Source organism: Phyllostomus discolor, chromosome 2 (genome assembly GCF_004126475.2).
Source record: "Phyllostomus discolor isolate MPI-MPIP mPhyDis1 chromosome 2, mPhyDis1.pri.v3, whole genome shotgun sequence".
Classification (NCBI taxonomy): Eukaryota; Metazoa; Chordata; class Mammalia; order Chiroptera; family Phyllostomidae; genus Phyllostomus; species Phyllostomus discolor.
In genome coordinates, this window is record NC_040904.2 from 22,422,677 (window position 1) to 22,445,103 (window position 22,427).

At 41.9% G+C, this 22,427-nt stretch overlaps 1 protein-coding gene across 6 annotated transcripts in view; it reads left to right on the forward strand.

Moving 5' to 3' along the window:
* Positions 1–2,956: 2,956 nt before the first annotated feature.
* MME (membrane metalloendopeptidase) overlaps positions 2,957–22,427 on the forward strand; it is a 92,206-nt gene continuing 72,735 nt past the window's right edge. Inside the window, exons 1-3 of one of the 6 annotated variants that reach the window (XM_028504614.2) lie at positions 2,957–3,190; positions 7,705–7,874; positions 8,627–8,662. In XM_028504614.2, coding sequence (XP_028360415.1) covers positions 7,715–7,874; positions 8,627–8,662 — 196 coding nt within the window. In that variant the 5' untranslated portion in view covers positions 2,957–3,190; positions 7,705–7,714. Of the gene's footprint in view, positions 3,191–3,650; positions 3,901–5,698; positions 5,863–7,163; positions 7,186–7,704; positions 7,875–8,626; positions 8,663–22,427 lie in introns of those variants that run through there. The other 5 variants (XM_036017584.1, XM_036017581.1, XM_036017580.1 and 2 more) reach the window with 5 other exon arrangements.

Consider the following 22,427-nt stretch of genomic DNA (forward strand, 5'->3'; position numbering starts at 1 on the left):
CTCAATAACTTATGCACGACAGCCAAGAGGACTATTTTCTCCTCCGTTCCTGTAACTCAAAAAACTGCATGGCCTTGGACAGCTCTGTAAATCTCAGCTTTCTGAGTTTCCTTACTGGAGACTCTCTACTTGATACCTTTAAAAAAATATTTTCAAACTTCCATTAGCATTCTTGATAAAAACCTGAAATTTCTGGTAAATGTTAGTGAGATTAAGACTTCAGCTGAAAACCAGAGTTGGAAAATAACTTTATGCATTTTTTTGCTATATACTCTATTTGTTTCTCTCTAAAATACCGCTACCAAGAGTGAATCTTTAAATTGACTTCCTGCAGGGGTTTTTTTTTCCCCCCTCTTGCAACAAGTTAAAACTGTAAACTAAAATTAATTTTAGGCTGCAGTAAGGAAGGAAAGCATTTATTGGAACAAAAGAAAAAAAAAGCTGCAGACTGGGAGTCACAGATTCATGCAGTAACCTAAATTGTGCTCCCAAGACAATGTAACCTTTTAGAGGGAGTTTTCCTGCTCACAGTTCCCATTTTAGTGAGTTTCGGGTAAATGAGGTTTCCAATTGTACAATTCTAATTGGTCTCAATTGTGCAGGTCTGATTGGTCAATCGATTGGTCTAGATGCAAATGAGGCTATAATTTGTGTAATCTGATTGGACGGAGCAGGTATCAGTCCATTGGTCAAAAGACAAACCAGGGCTTCTTTGCAGAAGTTGACTTGGGATAACCAAGCAGGACATAGTAGGGGAAAGTTCAGTCCCGGGTTCTTCCTGGTATACAGAGTATGTGAGGAGCCTCTCTCAGCAAATAGCCACTAGGCTCTTATTTTTCATAAAATGGGCCCTCAATTGACCATGAGGAATCCATGTCAACAAATAACTTCTCTTTCAGGGTTTACATCAAATGATTATTTTCTTCTCTGAGATCCACAGAACTCATAGCTACATAGTCCACAAAGTTTTCATTAGCAAATCTTTAGTTTAAAACAACTGAATTATCTTTGTTTTCCATTTTCAGCTCTAAGTTTAGAGGTACTATAAACAAATCAAACCATCTCATTTTCTACCGGTAATAAGGTATTCCAGAACCACAAGGATATATTATTATGTTCCAAAGGAACTTTTCTTGTTTAAAACTTTTGTGCAAATTATAAAACAGAAACTAGATTGAAAAGTTTAAATTGAAGTGTTAAGACTAGGCACATGAGTTTATGGAATTTCCTGTTCATATGCAAATTTAGGGGTTATTCCCAAGACATTTCTCTCTCCACCAACATTCATTATTATGTTAATTTGAAGAAATATATTTAATTTTTAATGCACATGGCTCCTTATGAAGAAACTGAGGACTCGATACATGAAAAAAAAGACTTTTGTAACTCATTCTAATTCCTTCTTGATTATATACGGTTGAAATAACATTTTGGTAATTTAGTTGAAGTGTAATAAAAATTAAGCACTGGAGTGTTAGAAGATCTAGCTTTCTCACAGAATATATTTTATTTAGTAAATCACCTTTCTATGCTTCAAACATTTCTGTAAAATGAGGATAACAGTAACTAAACATTTGAGTGAAAATGAATTTGGTTCAAATTCCTGTTGAGACACTTCTCAATGGTTTCAACTTAGCCAAGCTCCTTATCATAATCATTCATGGGGTAATTACACCCATATTTTCAGATTGCTGTGAGGAGTAAGTATTGTCTGGAAACATACACCAAGACAAAGTGAAACATAGAAAATACTTTTGACATCTATACATTATCTCTCTATATTAATCTAATTTAATGACTGTTACAACTCCTTTAATGCCTGTTCACCATCTTCCATTTACTATATCATGAGCAAGTATCCCTTTTTCTTCTTGCTTTTCAGCTTTCTCTACTATGAAAAGTATGTAAAATTTATCAGTGCAGAGAGTCTCTCAAGCAGTGTTATTTTGATGTTAAAAACAGATATGGCTGCTGCTTTGGGGTGAAATGTTCTGAAAATATCAATAAAAAAACAGATATCGCCAAGTTTAGGAAAATCCACTTGTATTTCAGTACAAATTTCCCAAGAGGTGTGTGGGTGAGTGTGTGTGTTTGCAATTATATGTGATTCAAACGAGGAAACGAATCAATGTTCAAGTTGCTTATACACATGAATAATTGAATAATTGAACTAAAAATTAAGGAAGCAAAAAATAAAAAAAAATTAGAGGATGTTCAGTTTTTCTTGTTCCTTGATATTTATAGCTGACAGAGGCAGCTTTTATAAAGAAACAGCTCTCTTGGAAAAAGTATTTTGTTAGTTTATTTTTTACCCCCTAGAGAAGGAACCACAGGTCTTAAATGATGTGCTGTTTGGCTGCATTTAACTGACAAGGGTCCCCAGACACATTACATTTAATTTTAGAACATAGTACAGACACACTTCAGCTTATTTTTCTCTGACTCTCTCACTCTCCATCTCCCAGCCCTCAGGTACACTCATTACAAGATTCCTGAGTCAGGAAGCAGGCGCGGAGTTTCAGTGCAGAATGCAGTTCGTAACATCATGTTGGTCTGACCAAGAAAAAGAAAGAGGGGGAAGAAAGACGAAAAACAAAGGGGGGAAAAAAAGAAGGAGAGAAGGAAAACGGGAGACTGAGGCAAAGAAAAGAAAGAAACAAGAAGGAAGGAGGGAGAGAAACAAAGGAAAACGAGAAAGGAAGTAAACCTGGATGAAGAGAGGAAAAGGATCAATAAGAATGTGAGAAAGGATCTAATGAGAATGTGAGAAAAGGAGAAGAGCTCCAGGAGGGAGGAAGATAGAATCTTTATCAGCACTTAACAGAATCTCAAAAAGGCAATGCATTGTTTTCTAGAAAGCCCCAAGCTAAGCAATTCCAAGAATGTTTGACATAGCCCTTTTGGGAAGGGTGAGGTGGGGCATGGGTTGGGGGTGGGGGTTTCTTACACGCACACACAGACAGGCACACCCGGCCCCCACGCATGATGTGACAGGATTGGGGAGACCTAGCGGAAACCTTCAGGTCACCCAGGGAACTGCTCCTCTCGCTGGTCCTGCAGCGGCGAGGAGGGGGGGTGGTGAGAGCGCCGAGACGTGCGGGGCGCAGAGATGAGCAAGTGGCGAAGCTGGACCGAGCGCAGGCGGGAGCAGCCGCCCAACTCCCGGTGCGGGATCTGCTGAGAGGCCACGGTGAGTCCTTCCGGGTGCGGGTCCGAGGGATGCCCGGGGTCCCCGTCGCCTCGGGCCCGGGCCGAGGCGGGCTGGTAACCTCCCCGGAGTCCGGCCTCGGCCCGGCGCAGCCCCGCGCCGCTCGAGTCGCTCCTGGGCAGACTTGTGGTCCGACCGGCGCTCCGCGGGGCGCCTGGCCCCGTGCGCTCATTGGTCGGGATGTGTCTGCTCAGCAGCCTTCAACTTCTCCCGAATCCCACTGGCGAGTCCCGGGAGAGCGAGCTGGCACCTGGGAGCGGGAGAAGAGTCCGAAGGGCGCGAGAGCCCGGGGTGGTGGGAGCTGGTGGGATGGGCGCCGGGAGGTCAGAGCCCGCAGGAGGGAGCGGCTGCCCTCGAGGCGCGCGGAGCGGGGTCCACGGGTCAGGTCCGGCGCGATCTCAGCGCCTGGGACCCCGCGGACGCGGACCAGGGAGGCGTGTCCGGGGAAGGAGCCACACTGGGACCTGAAGAGTGAGGGCATGGGGCCCGAGGTGACCTGGAGGAGGGCTCTGAAGTGCAGTCAGGTCGACTCTTCGGGTTCATTTCCACAGCTCCCTGCAGCCGCTGACACCAGGAGTTAAGTGCGGTTACCGAGATCACGCTGCCTGTTTGCAGCGGGGCTGGTTTGGGGGCTGGGAATTTGCCGTTCCGCTGTACAGACACTGGTTTTATTATTATTTTTTTTAAGCAAGGTTTGTTTTCATTTTGATTTCTGTCGGATTTTCTCCTCCTTTGCAACTCACTTTTCTATTCTTACTTTTCCTAACATGAAGATCTTTTCATTTTCTTCTCCTCTTCGTTTTGCTTAGAACCTTAGTTTCCTATTATGTAATTTGTGCAGTATAGCGTACTTAAATCACACAAAGGTTGGTTGGCAGGGGTGGGGGCCAGTTCTTTTGTAGACGAAAGTTTCCATACTTAATCAGTCTGTCTTTTTGTGATTTGAAAATAAGGATATTGCAACCTAACATTCATCTTTAGCCACGCGGTCAAGTCCATTCCTCTCCCATATATGATGCAAATGGTAATTTAAACTGAAAAGTGGTACCTGGTTTACAGCGTCAGCGTTTGGGAGCTCCTCATCGGCAAATCAGTTACGAAGGCGCGTACATCTCTCTGCTGCATTATTGCTGGGTTCCAGCACTCTACAACTGTCCAACAGTTTCTTGGACTCAGTGCAGTGACTCCCGTTGAACAGCTTATGGGAGTAATGTGGATGGCACTTTGTGTCCAGAGCTCCATACTCCTGGCCCTGCAAACATCTACAGTTTAACGTCCATGGCAAACAAGATGATTTCTCTTGAGTACCTGCCTCCGGTGCTTCTGAAGCTACAGTTAACTCTGGAACTTGTTTCTCCAGCTTCCTGTGCCTCAGTTTCCATAACACAAACTTTAATTGCATAGTGTGCCTTCAGGCGCTTGCTGAAATATTAATGTAGTAATGTGCTGTGAAGATGAAAATTGCTTAGGTTTATAGACTTCCTTTTAACAAACCAATTATGCTGTGAGTTTTTTGATTTGACTATGTGACTATTCGCAACTGGTATAAGCATTTCTGCTTTATATGGCTTTGAAATTCAGCTTTCACTTAAGCAAAATGATCATTTATGTGGATGATGTTGTCAAGTTGGTAAGATTCCTTTGGGTTAGATCTCTTAATTCTCTATTCTTTCCTGTCAAAGCATCTCCTTTTCTGTTTACACTTTCTAGCATATTTCCAGTTAAGGTGAACTATGTTTTGGCATATCTTGTTTTATTCAGGGACTGCAAGTATCAACGTTTATATATGTGTATTTCTTTTGTGTAATTGCTGTCCTTTCCAAGCCCTCTTTCAAGTGGTGTTGGGTGTGACAGAGTTGAGTATGCAAGTACCTGGGACTTCCTGAGGTCCAAGATTCTGACCTCTATTTCTTTAAAAGAAAGTACTGATTCCACTGGAACTACCTGGAAATGAATAACAAAGTTAACTAGGAGGTTAAACTTGGATCATTTCTGCTTTGCTCAGTGCTGTTATCAAACAGTGCTACTCAGGAACAAAAAGACTGAAATTTGCAGAGGATTTCCAAAAAGGGCAGATGGAGAGCTTGCAGGTGATTCAAAGCTGCTGTTCTTTGACGTAGGTAAAAGGGCTCAAGGGCTTCAGTCCCTGCCTTGGGTTCCCTGTAATGATTTCTGCTGCCTTAGGTGCAGAACCACTAGGAGCCCAGAAGTTTTCCTGCAGAAGCCTGGTGGCGCTAAAGAGCACCTTTCATTTAACCCCGTAGCTGCCCTGATTCTTGGCCATAAGTTTTTCTGGGGAAACTGATTGTTGTTTCAGAGAAAAAACTAAAAACAGAAGTGGGTCATATTATGTTTCTTTAGATTGTCTTTTGAGATATTAGAGCAGGGGAGAAATACTCAAGAAAGGGAAATACTTCTGCAAATGTGATGCATATGTTCTTTAGGTCAGTCTCGGTTTATTCTGAGGGAAGTTTTGATTGTTCATCCCTCTGTGTGGTGTAAGTGTTAAATTTGTTTTCATCTTTTCTTTCCCCAACCACCCCTATTAAAACTACAAGGACTACAATCAAAGTAATCCCATATCATAACCCCAGGGGCTGAGACCAAGACAACATGAGTTACATAACCATTAAGAAAGACATTTTAACATTCAGGTACATTACATTCCACTTTTATTGAGCAGACACGGTTTTCATGGTCTAATAAAATATTTTTATTTGAAAGTCTGTCCTTGGTTATAGCCTCATGTAATCAAGGGGAGAGCATGCTTAAGATTCTGTATCCAGAACTTTAAAGTTTAGTTGCTGTGGTTCACTTATTAATAATTCACCAGGGAGATTAAATGTCTATTTATCGGCTGGATCTGCCAAACCACACTTCAAATGTAGACTTTGTCTTTTCTTTATCCTGTGCCTCAGTTTCCACAAAACATACCCTCAGGGAATTGTGAATGTTCAACAAAGATCTTTACCTAAAAGAGCAATTCTGAGCAGTTGCTTCATCTGGGAACTAAATTATATGCTTAATTTTTATCAAGCCATAAAAAGCTAATCTGTTAGTTTGCAATGCTCTTTTCTACATTACAGCTCTACAGAAAAACTAAAGTTATCGGGGCATTCGTAGATGGCCCAGAGAGAATCAATAGGCCTCTAAAAGAAACATAATGAAATCTGATATTTAAGTTTAATATCCCTTAAATTTCCCCCTGAAACTAAGACAGTATGATCTACGGCAGGTTTTATTATATGATGACACAATTTTATGTCCAACAGTGACCAAATGTGTTCTTTATGGAGAACATGTACTAATTGTGTCGCCTTGGGCAAATTACCTGACCTTTCTGCGCCTCCGCTTCCTGCTGTGCAGGGTTAGAATATCAATATCCCCCTTGCAAAGATCAGATGCACTAGTACATGGAAAGCCTGAAGAGCTATGACTGACACATGGGGAGTGCTCAATAAGTGTCCACTGTTACTAGAAGTATTAATATCGAAATACATATGAGTTAAGCAAACAGTTTGACCATTGTTACCCTTACCTACAAGGTAGGATTTTTTAAGTCATATTTTTTTTCTTCTTCAGTTGCACAAAGAAATTATGGTTAACATCTTTCATCCCTGGAGGTAAACCACTGACTTTTGGTCCAGTGAGTGACCATTTTCAGAATGCTGTCTAACCAGTTCATAGCTACCCTTATCGGCAGTTGTCATAATTTTGAGCTGTACAATCAAAAGTTGTTTTTAAGACTAAAAAGAAACTATCATGTATTTGTTTTTAATCTGCACTCCTATTTCAAATTATTGCCTAGTCAAAACCGCAAAGTGTTAGTTATTGATTTCCAAGCGTCTAAAGGGAACCCCTGGAACATGATATGAAAGTCACCTTTGACATCGTCCAAAGTTCAGAACGGTGGTTTAAAAGTTTCCTTAATGATAGTACAGCAATTATTTGCTTAGGAACTGCTGAAGGAATCCTGTGTGAGTATTTAACCGAATCTTTTGTCTAGTTTTGCTTGGATCTCCTGTGAGCATATATAAAAGAAAAAACAAAAACGAAAGGTTGGGACAGTGACCTGTCAAATTCACTGGGCTCTGTATTCTTCTCTGTTGGAATCAAATTCTTGACTTTTTAATTTTAATTTACTTATTTTTAGAGAGAAGGGAAGGGAGGGAGAGAGAAAAGGAGAGAAACATCAGTGTGTGGTTGCTTCCCACGCACCCCCCTACTGGGGACCCAGCCAACCCAGGCATGTGCCCTGACTGGGAATCCAACTGGTGACCCCTGGCCCTCAATCCACTGAGCCACACCAGCCAGGGCAAAAAGGAAATTTTCACTTTCAACTAAAAACTTTTACTTCTTTCTTAAAATAAGTTAACCTTTACTTTATTCATCTACATTACGCATTTGGAATATTGTATACATATATGTCCTCTTGTTTTTATCTGTTTATTAGTTTATTAGAAACATTGTTTAAAAAAATTTTAAACTTTTTGCAGATTTTAGGTGATGGGCAGATCAGAAAGTCAGATGGATATAACTGATAACAACACTCCAAAGCCAAAGAAGAAACAGCGATGGACCCCACTGGAGATCAGTCTCTCAGTCCTGGTCCTGCTCCTCGCGGTCGTCGCTGTGACGATGATAGCGCTCTACGCCAACTACGACGGTGAGTGCTCCGGCGCCTCTGCACGTGTGAATGCCGAAGAGAGTGGCGTCTGCAGCTGACGCTTTTCCCATCTGTTGATGCGTTAAGGAGAAAGACAATTAAATTAAAGGTAGTTCTATAAAGGTGCATTTGTAAAATGTAACATCAATATGTCAAGACAATTAACTTTGACTAAAGTACAATGTCTTGAACGTTTGAGCTAAATGATTCCTTGCCAAGTATATTTAATGCACTCCTGCTGATTTTATGAGGATTCTAATGTATAATTTCATTTGATTAAAATATACACAATTTTGCAGCCAACTTCAATTAGTCAGTTTTGTTGTGTCGTTGAAATTCGAAAGGGCTGCACAGGAATGTGAGAGGTCGAAATCGAGTCTTAGAAGTGTTTCACAATAAGGATTAGAAAAGATTGGTTCCCTAATGACCAAAAAACAAACAAACCATGATTACCAGACTAAAACAACTGATTATTTCAATTTAAAAGACCTAGAGCAGAGTGGGTAGAGATGATGTAATAACCACATTTTTCTTCATAATGAAAATTTTAAATTTAGGATTTTCCCACTTTATTCCTCCATATATTTAAACTAGTTCTCTATTTACTACTAACAATGATATGTGATATTCAGGTTTAGTTCTTGCTTTACAGAATTGGTTATATAATTGGTGGTTTTTAGAAGAACAAAAGATAGGGTGGAATTAGAAAACTTGTATTGCAAATATTTATGTGTATACCCTTCTTTTTCTAGATGGTATTTGCAAGTCAGCAGAATGCATAAAATCAGGTAAGAAGATGGCTTTTAAATATAGTAGTTATAGTAGTTATAATTAATGTATAACATTTAAAAATCAAATGCTAATAGATATATCTCTAAATTTGCTTTGTTTACTATTTTATTCATTATGGATCATTTATAGGCAAGAAAAATTAAAATGTATTTAAATAGTAGATTACTTGACATGTTTATTCCAAAAAAAGAACTTAAGAAGGGAGTGACACGTAGTCATTTAAGTTACATGGAGAGGTTGAGATTTGGGAGGAGCCCTGAAGCAGGGCTAGGATTGGAAGCGGAGATACAGTAGAGGGAATTCCCAACAAGGAGAAAGAATGGCAGGAATAAATCACGTTGCTGAGAAGCAGTGAAAACGTAGACATAATAGGTAGGGGCACATTATTGAGAGCTTTGAAAATCTGTGTTTAGCCTTGATGTTGTAATAACTGAGAAATGGATATTTTCCTGAACAGGTCACTTGATAAGGCAAAAACTGAAAGGTGATTCTGGGAATGCTAGTCTAGATGGATTACGTGAGAAGTAATAAGCCAGGATGGGTGGGCAGATAGGGGTTGTTGCTCTAAGTCAGGTGTGAGTTGGAGAGGTCGGCCTGTGATGGGATGAGACAGCTTTGGGGCAAAGTGAAGGGAAAATGGGATGGCTGGATAGAACTGACTTGCTCAATGAAGGATTTGAATAATTTGGAAATGATGCCCAGTTTTAAAATCTAAAGGACTCGGGAGAATGGTATGAGTGCACATAGAAGTAGAAAAGTTAGGAGGTAAGTCTGTTTTAGGGAGGGGTGTGATTAATATGAATTCGTGTGTGTTGAGTCTAAGCCAGGGGTAATATCCCAGTGGGGACAGACAGCAGGCAGGTAGAGATGGGGGGTTAGAGAATCTCCCGTGGGGTAGATGCAGGGTCTGACAGCCCAGGGGTGACAGCTGGGCCTTGGGAGTATTGTAGTTCCCAAAAGGAGAAGAGAAGAGGTATAACAGTAGAACTTAAGAGGACATCAAACATTAGAGTAGAAGGAAAGGTCAGAGAGGTGTAAGGGACTGCAGAAGTCACATCCATCAGAGTGGTGAAAAAGAAGAACATTTTGACAAGGAGAAGAAAGGTGTAGCTGGACACAGCACCCTGGATATAAACACAATATTAATGCCCTTTGACAAGAGATTCTAAACTTCCTTCCAAGAAATAATCTGCCTCAAAAGATTGGTAACCATTTGCTCTTGCATATTCTTAATCCAGGTTTTTGTTATTCACTGACCTTTGCAAAATAATGATGGGAAGATATTTTAGGATTAAAGGTTATAGTCTAATATTTTGAATATGTGCTCCTTTGCATTTCTTTGATTTATCGTTATTATTATTGTTGTTGTTGTTATTATTTCTTTTGCTCTGGATCTTAACTGCACTTGCTGTATACTCACTTGAGACAGGATGTGGGTAGCTTGAGAAAGACTTGACTGGGGTAACAGCCATTTGCTGCTCAACATAACAGGCACTTTCCCATCCAACCATTCTGGTTTCCCAGAGACCAGAGAAGTTCCTTTTATCCCCAGGGAAATGGCTGTACAGGTGCCTTGGCTGGGAGATAGCCAGGGTCCCTGTGCCAGAGTTAATAATGTGCCCAAGTTGTCAAAGTTACCATTTGCTCTCTCCCCACTCCTCCTCCTCCCTTCCCTCCACCAGCTGCCCTATTATATGTTCATGCCATCCTGCTTTGAGAAACTGCCACTTGTGTGTTGCCCTCTAATTATCTCTAAATTTCTCAGTCCTTAGAACACTTCATGTGTCTCTTAAGTCTCTTTCACACAGTCTCTTCTCTTCTCCCTCACACTTTTATTTCCCTCTTTCTTTTTTCTTACATTTTGTTTTTGAAGAAACTGGATCCCTTTACTAGTAGTAGGCCAGGAGATCTCGGCCATTTTCTCTCTCGGTACCCACCCCGAGAGAAATGCGATTTTTGAAATCTGGAATCTTAGATGGGACTTATTGTTTAGATGTATGGATTTGGCTTTTTAAATAGTATTTGACAAGCCTCAACTCATTAAAAGGTGTTTAACCTGTATCCTTTATTGTAGCTTAGAAATCACACCAAATGTAGAGTACCTCGTAGAACCGTATCTTGGCAGAGAAATGTATACAATAGAAATAGCTTCAGTGGTAAACAAGGTTACTGAATAGCATCGTGTTTTTCTTCATTCTGCTCTGTTGGTTCACAATCTGTTAGAATACTTTCATATCCATAGTTATTACTCTTCCTGGGTGAAAAAAAATGAAATTCAAATTAACCCTTATGGATACAATTTCACACCCATGCACACACACAGTCCTCTGCTAGTTAAGAAATCTGTTCTGCCATAGATAATATAACTATTGCTTTTAGAAGTTGCTGCAAGTGAAGAAAATTCTAAAGGAAACTTTGAATAGGAAAAAAAGTACTAAAGGAAGGGAGAGAATGAGAAGAGTGGAGTGGATGGAAAGGAAAATGAAGGTGGAGAAAAAATGTTGAAAAACATACAAAGTCTCCTACTAGCAATTCTATAACTTACTTTTTAAAAGGCTAGGAAAATCCAAACCAGAGTACAGAAATTCTTGAGAAATGAAAAATTAAGTATTGATAGCCAAGGTGCTTACTTTGAGTGGAAGTTGATTCTAACTTAGATCTTCCTGCCAGTGGATGGGAAGTGCGCTTCTCTCTGTGACCCTGCAAGGTCAAGGGGCCGTCTCAAGGCAAAAAAAAAAAAATATATATATATATATATTGCAGAAGGCTGTGGGTCACCTTGAAATCTGCTGCTTGTTAGATACTTAAATCTGAGCATCTATGAATTGAAATATTCATAATATACATAAAATGATGTTTATGGTAAACACTTTAAATTAACGTGTCTATGTATGAAATGCAGCAGTGTGAAAGATGACACCAGACCTAAAATAAAACAAACTACGTAACAAATAACCAGGTAAGGCCGTGCTTACAACCCTGCTGTTAAAGTATGAGTAATATTCTTCATCTCTTATTTACTGTATAAGATTGTCAAAGATATGGAGTTATAGGGTTTGTATGTGATATCTCAAACTTCTCTATATAAATCTAAATCCTGTAACTGCTTCCCACTACAGGGCAACCTTGCTAACTTAGAAGATTTCACAGAATCATGTGCTTTCAGTCAGGTGTTCTTAGCTTTCTCACTGATGACGTTTGGGGCTGGACAATTCTTTGTTGGGGGGAGGAGGCTGTCCTGTACATTATAGGATATTTCGCAGTGTCCCTGGATTCTACCCATGAGGTGCCTAGTAACACTCCACCCCCCAGTCGTGACAGCCAAAAACATCTCCAGACGTTGCTGAATGTCGCTGGAGGCAGCACAGTCACCTCTGGTTGGATTCCACTGGCTTAAGTGGTCTGAAGGGATCATCCAGTGCTTTTCCTTCGGTGGTAGGCAGAATGATGCCTCCCTCCCTAAAGGTGCCTGCATCCCAGCCCTGGATCCTGTGAACATGTTACTTTATATAGCAAAGGAGACTTCGCAGGTATGATTGAGTTAAGGATCTTGAAATGGGGAGATTATCCAGAATTAATTGGATGGTGTTATGTATCACGGGGTTCTTACAAGCGGTGAGGGAGCAGGAGGGTCAGAATCAGAGGTGCTGTGGCGCCAGAAGCAGAGTCTGCAGTGATGTGGCCACAAGCCAAGAAATGTATGCAGCCTCTAGAAGCTGGAAAGGGGAAGGAATGTTTCTTCCCCAGAGCATTCCGAAAGAATGTGGCCCTGCCAACCCTTTTCAGAATTCTGACCTTCAGAGCTATAAAATAATAAACTCGTGCTGTCTGAGGCCACTCAGTTTATGCTAATAAACTTTATAGCAGCCATAGAGAACTAATACTGCACCTTCCGTAGTTCCTTTATTTTAAAACTCTCTTTGAGGAATTAAAACACACACGTGTGTGTTTGTTTGTTTGTTTGTTTGTTCGCTTGTTTGTTTTACCAAACTGCTGTTTTATTTCTACATTGAGTAATGTAATATACATGTATAAGGAAGGAATGTTAAATAGATTGATAGAGGACTAGAACAACAGAATGCAGGAGAATAATAACAGAAAATAGAGTATAACAAAATAAAAATAGAAGATAATGAAACAGATTAATAAGAGCTAACACTTACTGGAGGTCTATGCATCTGGCACTGTTGTAAGCAGGTAACATGTATTAACACATTCGATCCTCATAATGACCCTGCGAGACAGGTACCATTATCTTTTCTTTTTGCGGATGACAAAACTTGCATTAGGATTCCAACCCGGGAGGTGGCCTGGCTCCAGAGGCTGTATTTACAGCCACTTCCAGGTTACCTCAAGAGAGACCCCTGGGAGTCGGTCACACTTGCAGTACCCTAGGCCCGTGCACACAGTACATGAGAGGCGCTGCCCGTCCTGCTGAAAGACATCAGGTGACGCTCAGAGGCTCACAATAGTTAAATCCAGACTGAGAAGGAGAATATCTCTTAGACCCAGAGGCCAACTACTTCACTGAAAACAGGGAGCAGCTTCGTCATCAAATTCAACATGGAGTAGGGGAGGTCTGAAGAGGCAAATGTTGGCAGTGCAGCCCTAAAACCTCTGGGGGATAGAGCAGGCCACAGGACGTGGGCAATACAGTCACGAGGGGGGCTGTACCCTGCACGGCCGTGGCAGCTGAGAGACAGGCTCCTGGGGCGTCAAGGCCTGGATGCCGCCGCTCAGAACCATCCGTTCCCTTTTGTTCTCTACTAACCGAGCAAACTTTCCATGACTACTCAGTTATTAATACAGAAAAAGAGGCATTGTGTTCACCTGAAAGATGCATTCAGCCTGATGAATATATGCACATTCTGATTTGTTATCGCTTTTGTGCGGCTGGAGCTATTATCTTTAAAGTAAATGGAACTTCCAATATCTGGTCATTTCTGCAAGGGCTGGATCCTGGTAATCCCCTAGGCGAAGTGTCCTAGCACCAGCTGGCCTTTTCTTGACAGCAGCAGGGTCTCTCTGCCTCTCTGTGGACCATGGTCTCCCCTTTCTTGCCTATTAACACGCAAAAAACCTTCGTAAAGAAAAATGGCACCAGATAAGTATGGCAGACTGATTCCTGAGGCCTGCGAGTTACAACCTTTCACAGTAGGAGATGAGGTTATTTTATTATGCAATTCACAATTAAGTTGGAAAAAACTTTTTTTCAGGCGATAGGAACTCAGCAGGTATCTTAGTGGAAAGACTGCTGAAGCACACCTCTGTTAATTCAAATGTGACATGTGGCAATTTGCTGTGGTTGGCTACCCGGGCACCATTCTCCTGGCAATTGCACAGCAGTATTTGCTTTAAAAATTCTCCAGTCAAAATTTACATTTGTCAATCAAATTCTTTCCAAGAAAGAGAGCCAGTTGTATGATAAATACACACATATATAACATGTAGTTGTTTTTACCTTCTGGGTAATTTTCAAGCAGTAGTACCCTATCATTTTTTTTCAAATTCGTGGTCAAGATGTTGAAAACAGAGATAAATTGAAATAATCAGTTAAAGGGAAAGAACATTAGCAATGCCGTAAGCTTATTTTGAATGCAAAGGTTTGTTTTACAAATGCAGAAATTACCTATATTTAAAAGGGAGTGGGTGTAAGATGGAGTGTGGGCCAGGATGAGGACCCCAACCAGTTAGTGTGAGAGAGATGGGAGGGCCCCTCTGTGGCCGGAGGACCCTTCTGTGGTGGAAGGGCCTTGCTTTGTCCTGGTGACCGCCAACTCCAAGGTGCTTTTCGGTAAGCCTTTGATACAACAGGAAACTCAAATGGATAGCATTTTTTAGATTATTTAAGGGAAATTGAAAATCATGAAATTAAAAAGATAATAGTGGGTAAGTTGAATAGCTTTAAAATCCTTTAAAAAATTATTTTCTGAGACTATTCAGAGGAGGAAGTACAGAGAGTATGGAGTGAATGGGGTGAAAGGAATTTTGATCCTATTTCTGACTAAAAATTGGAATAACTTGTTTCTATTTAAAATCCCCTAAACCCATACTAACTAAAAGGGCTACCCAGAAAAGATAGGCAACACTAAGTGCTAGTGAGGATGTGGGAAAACCAAAGCCCCTGCAAATTGTTAGTGGACTGTAGCAGACTTCACTGTATCTCAGCGGAAAGTGTAAAAACCACTTTGGGAAAGTTTGACAATGTTTATGAAAATTAAACATATGCTTTTCAGACAGCCCAGCAATTCCACTCACAAGTATGTACCTAAGGGAAATGAAAACGCATGTTCTTACAAGGACATGTATGTGGTTGTCCACCACAGCATTATTCATAATAGCCAAAACACAGGAACAGCTCTGGTGTCAGCCCGCAGCAGGTGAGTGAAGGAAGCGTGCGACAGCTGGAAAGAGGAGTACTACGCAACAATAAAAAAATCACTGCTGTGATCCACGCAACAATGTGGATGAACCGCCAAAATATGACGCTAAGTAAAATAAGCGAAATACAAAAGACTGCATATTATTTAATTCTGTTTATCTGAAATTTCCAGAAAAGGCAAACTTGGAGAGGCAGAAAGCAGAATGGCTATTGCTTGGGGCTGGGAGTGGAGACGGGATTGCCGTAAATGGGCACAAGCGAACTTTCTGGGATGATGGGAGTATTCTAAAATTGGGTTATGGTGATGATGGCACAACTGTATACGTTTATTTAAAATAATTTATGATATGCAAATTATAACTCAGTAAGAGTTAAAAAACCTCTCTCATCCTCTTTTTCCATCTCTAATATCCATTTACAAGTAATTATCTTATATTTTGATCGTATGCTTGCTATTAAATGTTGAGGGCATTGATTTCTATTTTGACAGATCAAAATGAGTGTGTGTAGTTTTCCATATGTACCAAATCTTTGCTAAATAACTTAACTCAAGCTTTGTGATTTGAGTACTTATTCATTGATTATATTCGGGTTATATTGATGAAAACTCTATGGAAAATAGCAAATCAACTAGCAAGTTAAAGTAGTTTTGAATTAGACACTGGGAGCATTGTTTGCATGCCCTGGGGTTTCCCGTTCAGAAGAAGTCAGAGTTGTGTGTAGGGTGGAAGGGCCCGATGGACCAGCCATCCCTGAGTCAAAGTCAGGCTGCTGGCTCTGCCAGAGAGCCATCCAGGGATAATCCTGCTCCTGGAAAAGTGTGTTTGTTTTTTTTCATACAAGTTCTGTGACATGTTTCCCTTTTCACCTTGACTGCTTAGTAAGTAAAGGGTCAAACTTGTTTGTAACTTGTCATTGCAGGACCTCTGCATACATGTGATTCACTAGCATTACTCCCCTTTACTTTCTTGTCCAACGCATATGAATTAACTTATTTTACGTTTTCCTGGAAGGCCACTTTGAGTTCTTTCCCAAGCAATGTAAGTTAATAATTAGATGACTAGAATATAAATAAATTCCAGCGATAGATATGTTCAGGAGAAAGGCTGTTAAATAGTAAACTTTGTTTCAAAGAGTTGCAAGCGTTATGAACGATTACAGCACAGTCTTTTGAAAGATGACTGTTTCTTTTTCCTCTAAGCCAGCTTGGCCTGGGAAAGCTAAGATGCCAGTTCTGGCCATATCCTGTGTTTGTTAGTATGTGATCTTAATTAGGTCAGTTTAGCTTTCTGCGTTTCGTTTTCCTAATCTGCAAAACTGGAATTAAAAGTGTCTCATTTTACAGAGGAACAGCAAAGACTAATGACAGCCCATTTCACGTTGCAAATCCTTCAGGGAGATGCGCCGTCAGTATAAGCACAGATGTATTCCATTTAATGTGCTCTTTCATGAATGTTACAAATGCTCTGTTTAAAACTATTCATTGAGAATCAAAAAACAATCAGGATATTTTTAAAGAGAATGATGTAGCTAAAAGAGTGACAGAGGAAGAGGAGGAGAGAGGGAGAGTAGTACATTTTAGATACTCTCAGGTAACATTTTCTTTGACCATCGTACTCCGACTGAGCAGAGGGGGTGACAAGTTAGCCTGTGATTCAGCCGAAAGGAGCGCAGTCAGAAATGGACACTTCAATCCATGTTTCCTGCAACGCAAAACCGACCAGCGGACACACCTGGATTTGAACATGTAGCTATCCTGTGTGCCCTTGCAGACCCTCTCTGTTAACCCTTTCCTCACCATGGATTAACCCCTTAAAAACAAAAAAAGCCAGAGGCCTGTAGCAAGAGGAGAGTAACTAGATCTTTGCTGTTCAAAGTGTGACCCGAGGCCAGCAGCATCAGCAAATACAGATTTCCAGGCCTCACCGGAGCCACACTGAGTCGGTAGCTGTCCTTTCTAAAGTGCCCGGGAGAGTCGTGTGCATTAGAAAGTTCGGGAAGCGCTGAAGAACAGTGATTCTCACCTATGGCTGCTTTCAGGGTAATTTGGGAGGCTTGGAAAATATACCCACGCCGGACCTTCCCTCCTCCCTGAGATACAAAGTTCCTGTTCATTCAGTGGGGTGGGCTTTGTTAGGTGTCAGGACAGAAAGCAATTCAGGTAAACAAATTGGCATTCATGTATGTAGGCATTACCCGGACACTTGCATTTTCCAAAGAAGGTATATGTTAGCCAACTGATTGCTTCAGTAGATGCAATTTCAGACTGCGCTGCTCAGGGAAAACTAACTCGGAAGGAGATACGGGGCCTGCCTTTCTGCTCACAATGAAACAGCCGGACCTGGAATGTCCTCCTGAGATGCTTCCCAGGACAAGGCGGGCATGAGTGTTTTCAAAGGGACTTCAGAACAATGTCTCTCCTCATCCACTCATTAATTTATTTATTCACCTATTTATTTATTCATTTATTTTGTTTTTACCAATAAATTGATTGGGCACCTTCTAAATGTTGAAGACTTTTCTAGAAACTGCGAATAAGGTACTCTTTCCCCTCAGGAAAGTGACAGTCTGGTCAGCATAACAGACCAATAAACAAATTGCCTTACGTTTTTGATACGTGCTATGACGGATACTCAGAGGGTGCTGCCGGCACTCTGGGAGGGGGACCCCTGAATTAGATCAGTCACAGGAGTGGGCGGGTAGTGGTGGTAAGGGGACTGGGTGGGTAGGGTGGGGTTCTCAAGAGCAAACGTTGCCCACTAGGTTCTGAAGGACAGTCAGAGATTGCCAGAGCAGGGGAGCAGAGGGCAGCCCAGGCATGCAGGCTGGCTGCTAGACGCAGGCAAAGGCGTGGCGAGCTCAGGACCTGCAGGTGGTTCCTGATGGCCGGAATGCACTGTGGAGCTGTGGAGTGTCCCAGGCTAGTGAGGCATGATGCCGGAAAAGAAAACGGAAGCTAGGTCATATGTCACCCGGGTTGTGAGAATTCTTCCTAACGTCTGTAGAAAATGAATAAATATGTTACAGGGATCATCTAAGGATTTTAAGCAGAGGCATAGCATTCTCACGCTCTCCTGCTATCTAGCTCAGACCTGGTGAAGTGGAGGCAAAGATTTACCCAGACAAATAGAACACTTCTGCATCCTGGGTGCCAGGAGAGCTCGGCAAGACTGAGGAACTGAAAGAACAGCGACAGGGCTAAGTCGTAGAGCATGTGTATGAGGATGTGAGCGTGGCAGTGAGAAGGGGAAGTGTGGAGCATTTGCACAGGTATGAGCAAGAGCCGGATCTGTTAGTCCCTGTGAGAGTGCATGGACCTTCTGGTAACAGAAGTGGAAGTTACAGAAGGAAAGGTTTTATTGTTTTACATTTTTAGATTGTTTATTTATTTTTAGAGAGAAGGGAAAGGAAGGAGAAAGAGAGACATTGATTGGTTGTCCCCTCAAATGAGCCACAGCTGGGGAGAGAACTGGCAGCCCAGGCATGTGCCGTGACCAGGAATCAAACCAGCGAACTTGCACCTTGCAGGACGACACCCAACCAATTGAGCCACACCAGTCAGGGCCAGAAGGAAGGGTTTTAAAGGAAGCATGACTTGCTCAGAATGACTGAGAAGGACCAGTGACTATAATGGAAAAAATGGCCGCAGGCAGGAAATTAGGCTGCTACCCATGGCAGCTCATGGTTGCCTGTATTTGAATGGTAACAAAACAAAGGCAAAGATGGATTTGAGAATATTCAGCAGGTATAATTCACAAGACATGACATTTATACAAATGTGTGAGGTAGTGAGAAGGGAGTCAAGTATAACTCCAAGTTTCTGGCTTGGGAAACTGGGTGATGTGTGGCCTTTCACTGAGCCAGGGAACACAGAGGAAGAGCTGTGTGGGTAATAGGCTGGGGCCAGTGCACGAAAAGGTCCCTTTGAGACAGTGTAGGTCTGAGATACCGGCAGGTCTTCCATGCGTTGAAGTTCAGGGGAGTCAGGGTTGGAGATAAGGACTCAGGAGTCACCAGCAAATGGATGATGTGGTTGGCATTCCCCAAAAAGAAAAAGGAGATCTCCAAAAGAGACTGAGAGGAGGGGTCGGGAAGGTGGAAGGAAAATCAGGAGAGTGCAGTAAAATGCAGCTGAGAGGTTAAGAAGTGAGAGCAGAGAGAGAGAGAGAGAAGTGGAAGACCGGACAATGCATACGTAGATCTTGTTCTTGGGGATGCAGGAGAGGATGTGTCCAGAGAAAAGATGACAGGACCGGGGAAAGAGGCAGTGGCACATTGGAGGCTGGGGAGGGTAGGAATCCACGTGACTCATCATTCAGTTGCTTCCGTTTTTTTCTGGAAGGTAAAAGGCAAAATCTGCCCCTGGGAAAGAGCGGACAGAGAGAGCAGGCAAGTGTTGAAGGCTAACGCGGGGCAGTGCGAGGCGTGGAAGGGAAGGGAGGGCTGTGTAGACAGGCTGTGCCCAGAACTGATAACCGTGTTGAAGTTGAAGGCCATCATCAGAAATGGCATTACACCACACAGTGAGGGGATTTTCCTGGCCCGGTGAGTAATACCTTCAACAGGTGTTCATCCAGCTCCGCTCTAGTTCCTGCAAGTGCAGAAATGAGGAGCACGGTGTCCCCATTCACATGGAGCTTCCAGTCAAAAATGAGAAAGACACTACACAAATTAATCACTACATATTTAAAATGCATGATTAAATGTCTTAGCCTGGAGTTGGGAAGGGAAAGGAAGGCAGACGGATAGGTTTGGGAGAGGGTCATTTTCAGGGGGCAGGGGAATGAAATACTTAAGTGAGATGATGACCTAAATGATGGCATCACAGGACATAGGGTAGAAGGTGCAAGAAAGGCAAAGGAAAAGCAGAGTGGGCACGGGGTGAGCATTCTCAGTGAAGTTGAAGCACAAGTGTAGAATAACTTCACTTGGATTAAAAGAAAAAACTTCTGCCCTGGCTGGTGTAGCTCAGTGGACTGAGCGCGGCCTGCAAACCAAAGTGTTGCAGGTTCCATTCCCAGGCAGGGTACATGCCTGGGTTGCAGGCCATGACCCCCAGCAACCGCACATTGATGTTTCTCTCTCTCTCTCTCTCTCTCTCCCTTCCTTCCCTCTCTAAAATTAAATAAATAAAATCTTTAAAAAAAAGAGAAAAATCTTCTAAGGATTGTGTAGGATCGGAGCATACGTTCCTCAAGTTGAAGATTTCAAGGGTAGAACTGCTCTGGGTGTTAACATCAGGAATTCCCGTGAAAATGCGCGTAAGGATGTGAAATGGAGGCAAAGGTCATGAGAGTTTAGAAAGTAAGAAGTTCTTCAGTGGGAGGGTAACAGATGTTTGGTGTGTGTGCCCACCTAGCCCCTGCTGTTCGCTGAGAAGATGGTAGAACTTTCAGGAAGGGTAGACCATGAGCGACATATCAGTCTTTAGCAAACAGAGATGAGTGTCTGGGCAGTTAGCAGATGGCAGAGAAGCGAGTTGAGGCTGAGATGGTCAGCTGGTGGAAGCCTCAAACCCACGTAGTGGAGAGTGATGGTCTGGATGCTGCAGAGGGATGAGAGCCGGCCAGTGTGGCCTCGCAGTGCTGCAGAGCAGAGCGCCAGAGGCAGAGAGAGCTGCAGGGGGAGGAGTTTCGGCTAAACCAGGGAGCGGGAAGGAGCCTTCTTTGAGTAGACTTAGAGCTAATTGCAGTCCTCTCCTCTTGCCCAAGGGAATTCCAGAAATGCTCTTCTAATTCTATTTCCTCTCACAACCCAAACGTTTTTCTTTCCTTCTCTAGAGAGGTGTTTGCAGGACATACTCTTCTGGGTGAAGGTCAATGTGTTCTGACAAAAGTAAGATTCTAGAGTCATACAGTGTGCCACCTGATCTAGAAATGAGCTCAGGCGGGTTAGGGGGTTTGCCCCGTGTGTTGTCCTGTGTAGTTATATCACTCAAGTGGGTAAAAGCAATCAGCAAGAGGAGACATTGGCCTTACATGTTACATAAGTGTCTAACCACTATGCTGTGCACCTGAAACTAATATAATACTGAATGTCAACTAACATTGAAAAATTTTTTAATTTTTCTTTAGAAAAAGGAGGTGTTAGAAGGCCACCTGTCTGGCATATTATTGTAGACCTCCATTTGGTAGAATTTGAATTACGAATGAATTCATTTTTTTTAATCTTTTCACTAGCCTAGATAAAAAACTCAAAAGTGGATCGGTGAGTTCTTTCCTTGAAACAAAATGTTTGTTAAGCATTTCTTAGAGGCAAGATCTTCCTTAAAAATTAAAAAATAAAAACCAGAGTTGTTACATTTCAGATATCAAAATGTCTTTACAAAGAACTCTTCAACCCAGAGGAATCGGACAGTAGCAGTGAAGCTCATAAAAACAGAGGGCTGGTTCGCAGCCCAGACTAGATGACTGGGGAGTGGAACTGAAATCAATTAGGAGCTAGCCAGTAGCAAGCAGCGGGTCATGAGGCTTCAGGCAAAAACAAGCAAACCAACTACAACATCGTTGATATGGCCCAGCCATAACTTTAATATAGTTTCTTTTGTTAATCGAGGTTTTCTGAACTGCAAAGAAATTCTTTTTTTTTAAGATTTATTTATTTATTTTTTAGAGAGGGAAGGTAGGGAGAGAGAGAGAGAGAGAGAAACATCAATGTGCAGTTGCTAGGGGTCATGGTCTGCAACCCAGGCATGTACCCTGCCTGGGAATCGAACCTGCGACACTTTGGTTCACAGTCCGTGCTCAATCCAGGGCAAGCCAGCCTTGGGCTACGCCAGCCAGGGCAAGAAATTCTTATTTAAAGAACTTCCAAGTCATTAAAGACTTGTGCTTTAAAATATGCTTCAGGATCCTGTACTGACTTGTAAACACTTCGAGAGAGACAGCTTTTGTTTAATCCATTGGCTTAATTTCCTGGCATAACTAAATTAGCTGAATAAAATTAGGATGGTTTTTGACACCTCTGCCAGGCTTAAACCAAAATGAATCCATTGTCCTGAAATACATGTACGTAGCAGGTAATGATGTCACTAACTTAGAGGCCAAGAAGCAAAATCTTAATAATAGTATTTATTCAGAGAAATGAGTTAATTATATTTGAGTGAGTTAAATAAAGGAAACTGTATAAAAAGGTCATTAACTGAACAGAAAATGTCTCAAAGCGCTGTGTATAATGTTCCGTAGCCCGGGTATGACGGTATGTTGAGAAGAAACGGCACAAGTGAGACCGCAAGTCCTCTCAAGCACACATCCATGCAAATAGGCGCCTTTTAAAAGAAACCATAAGACAGTAGCAATAAGTGTTACAAAGCTTTCCATGTTATATTTCAACTACAGTAATAAATTAAAACAAAGAAAAGAAGTGGGATGATTGGAGAA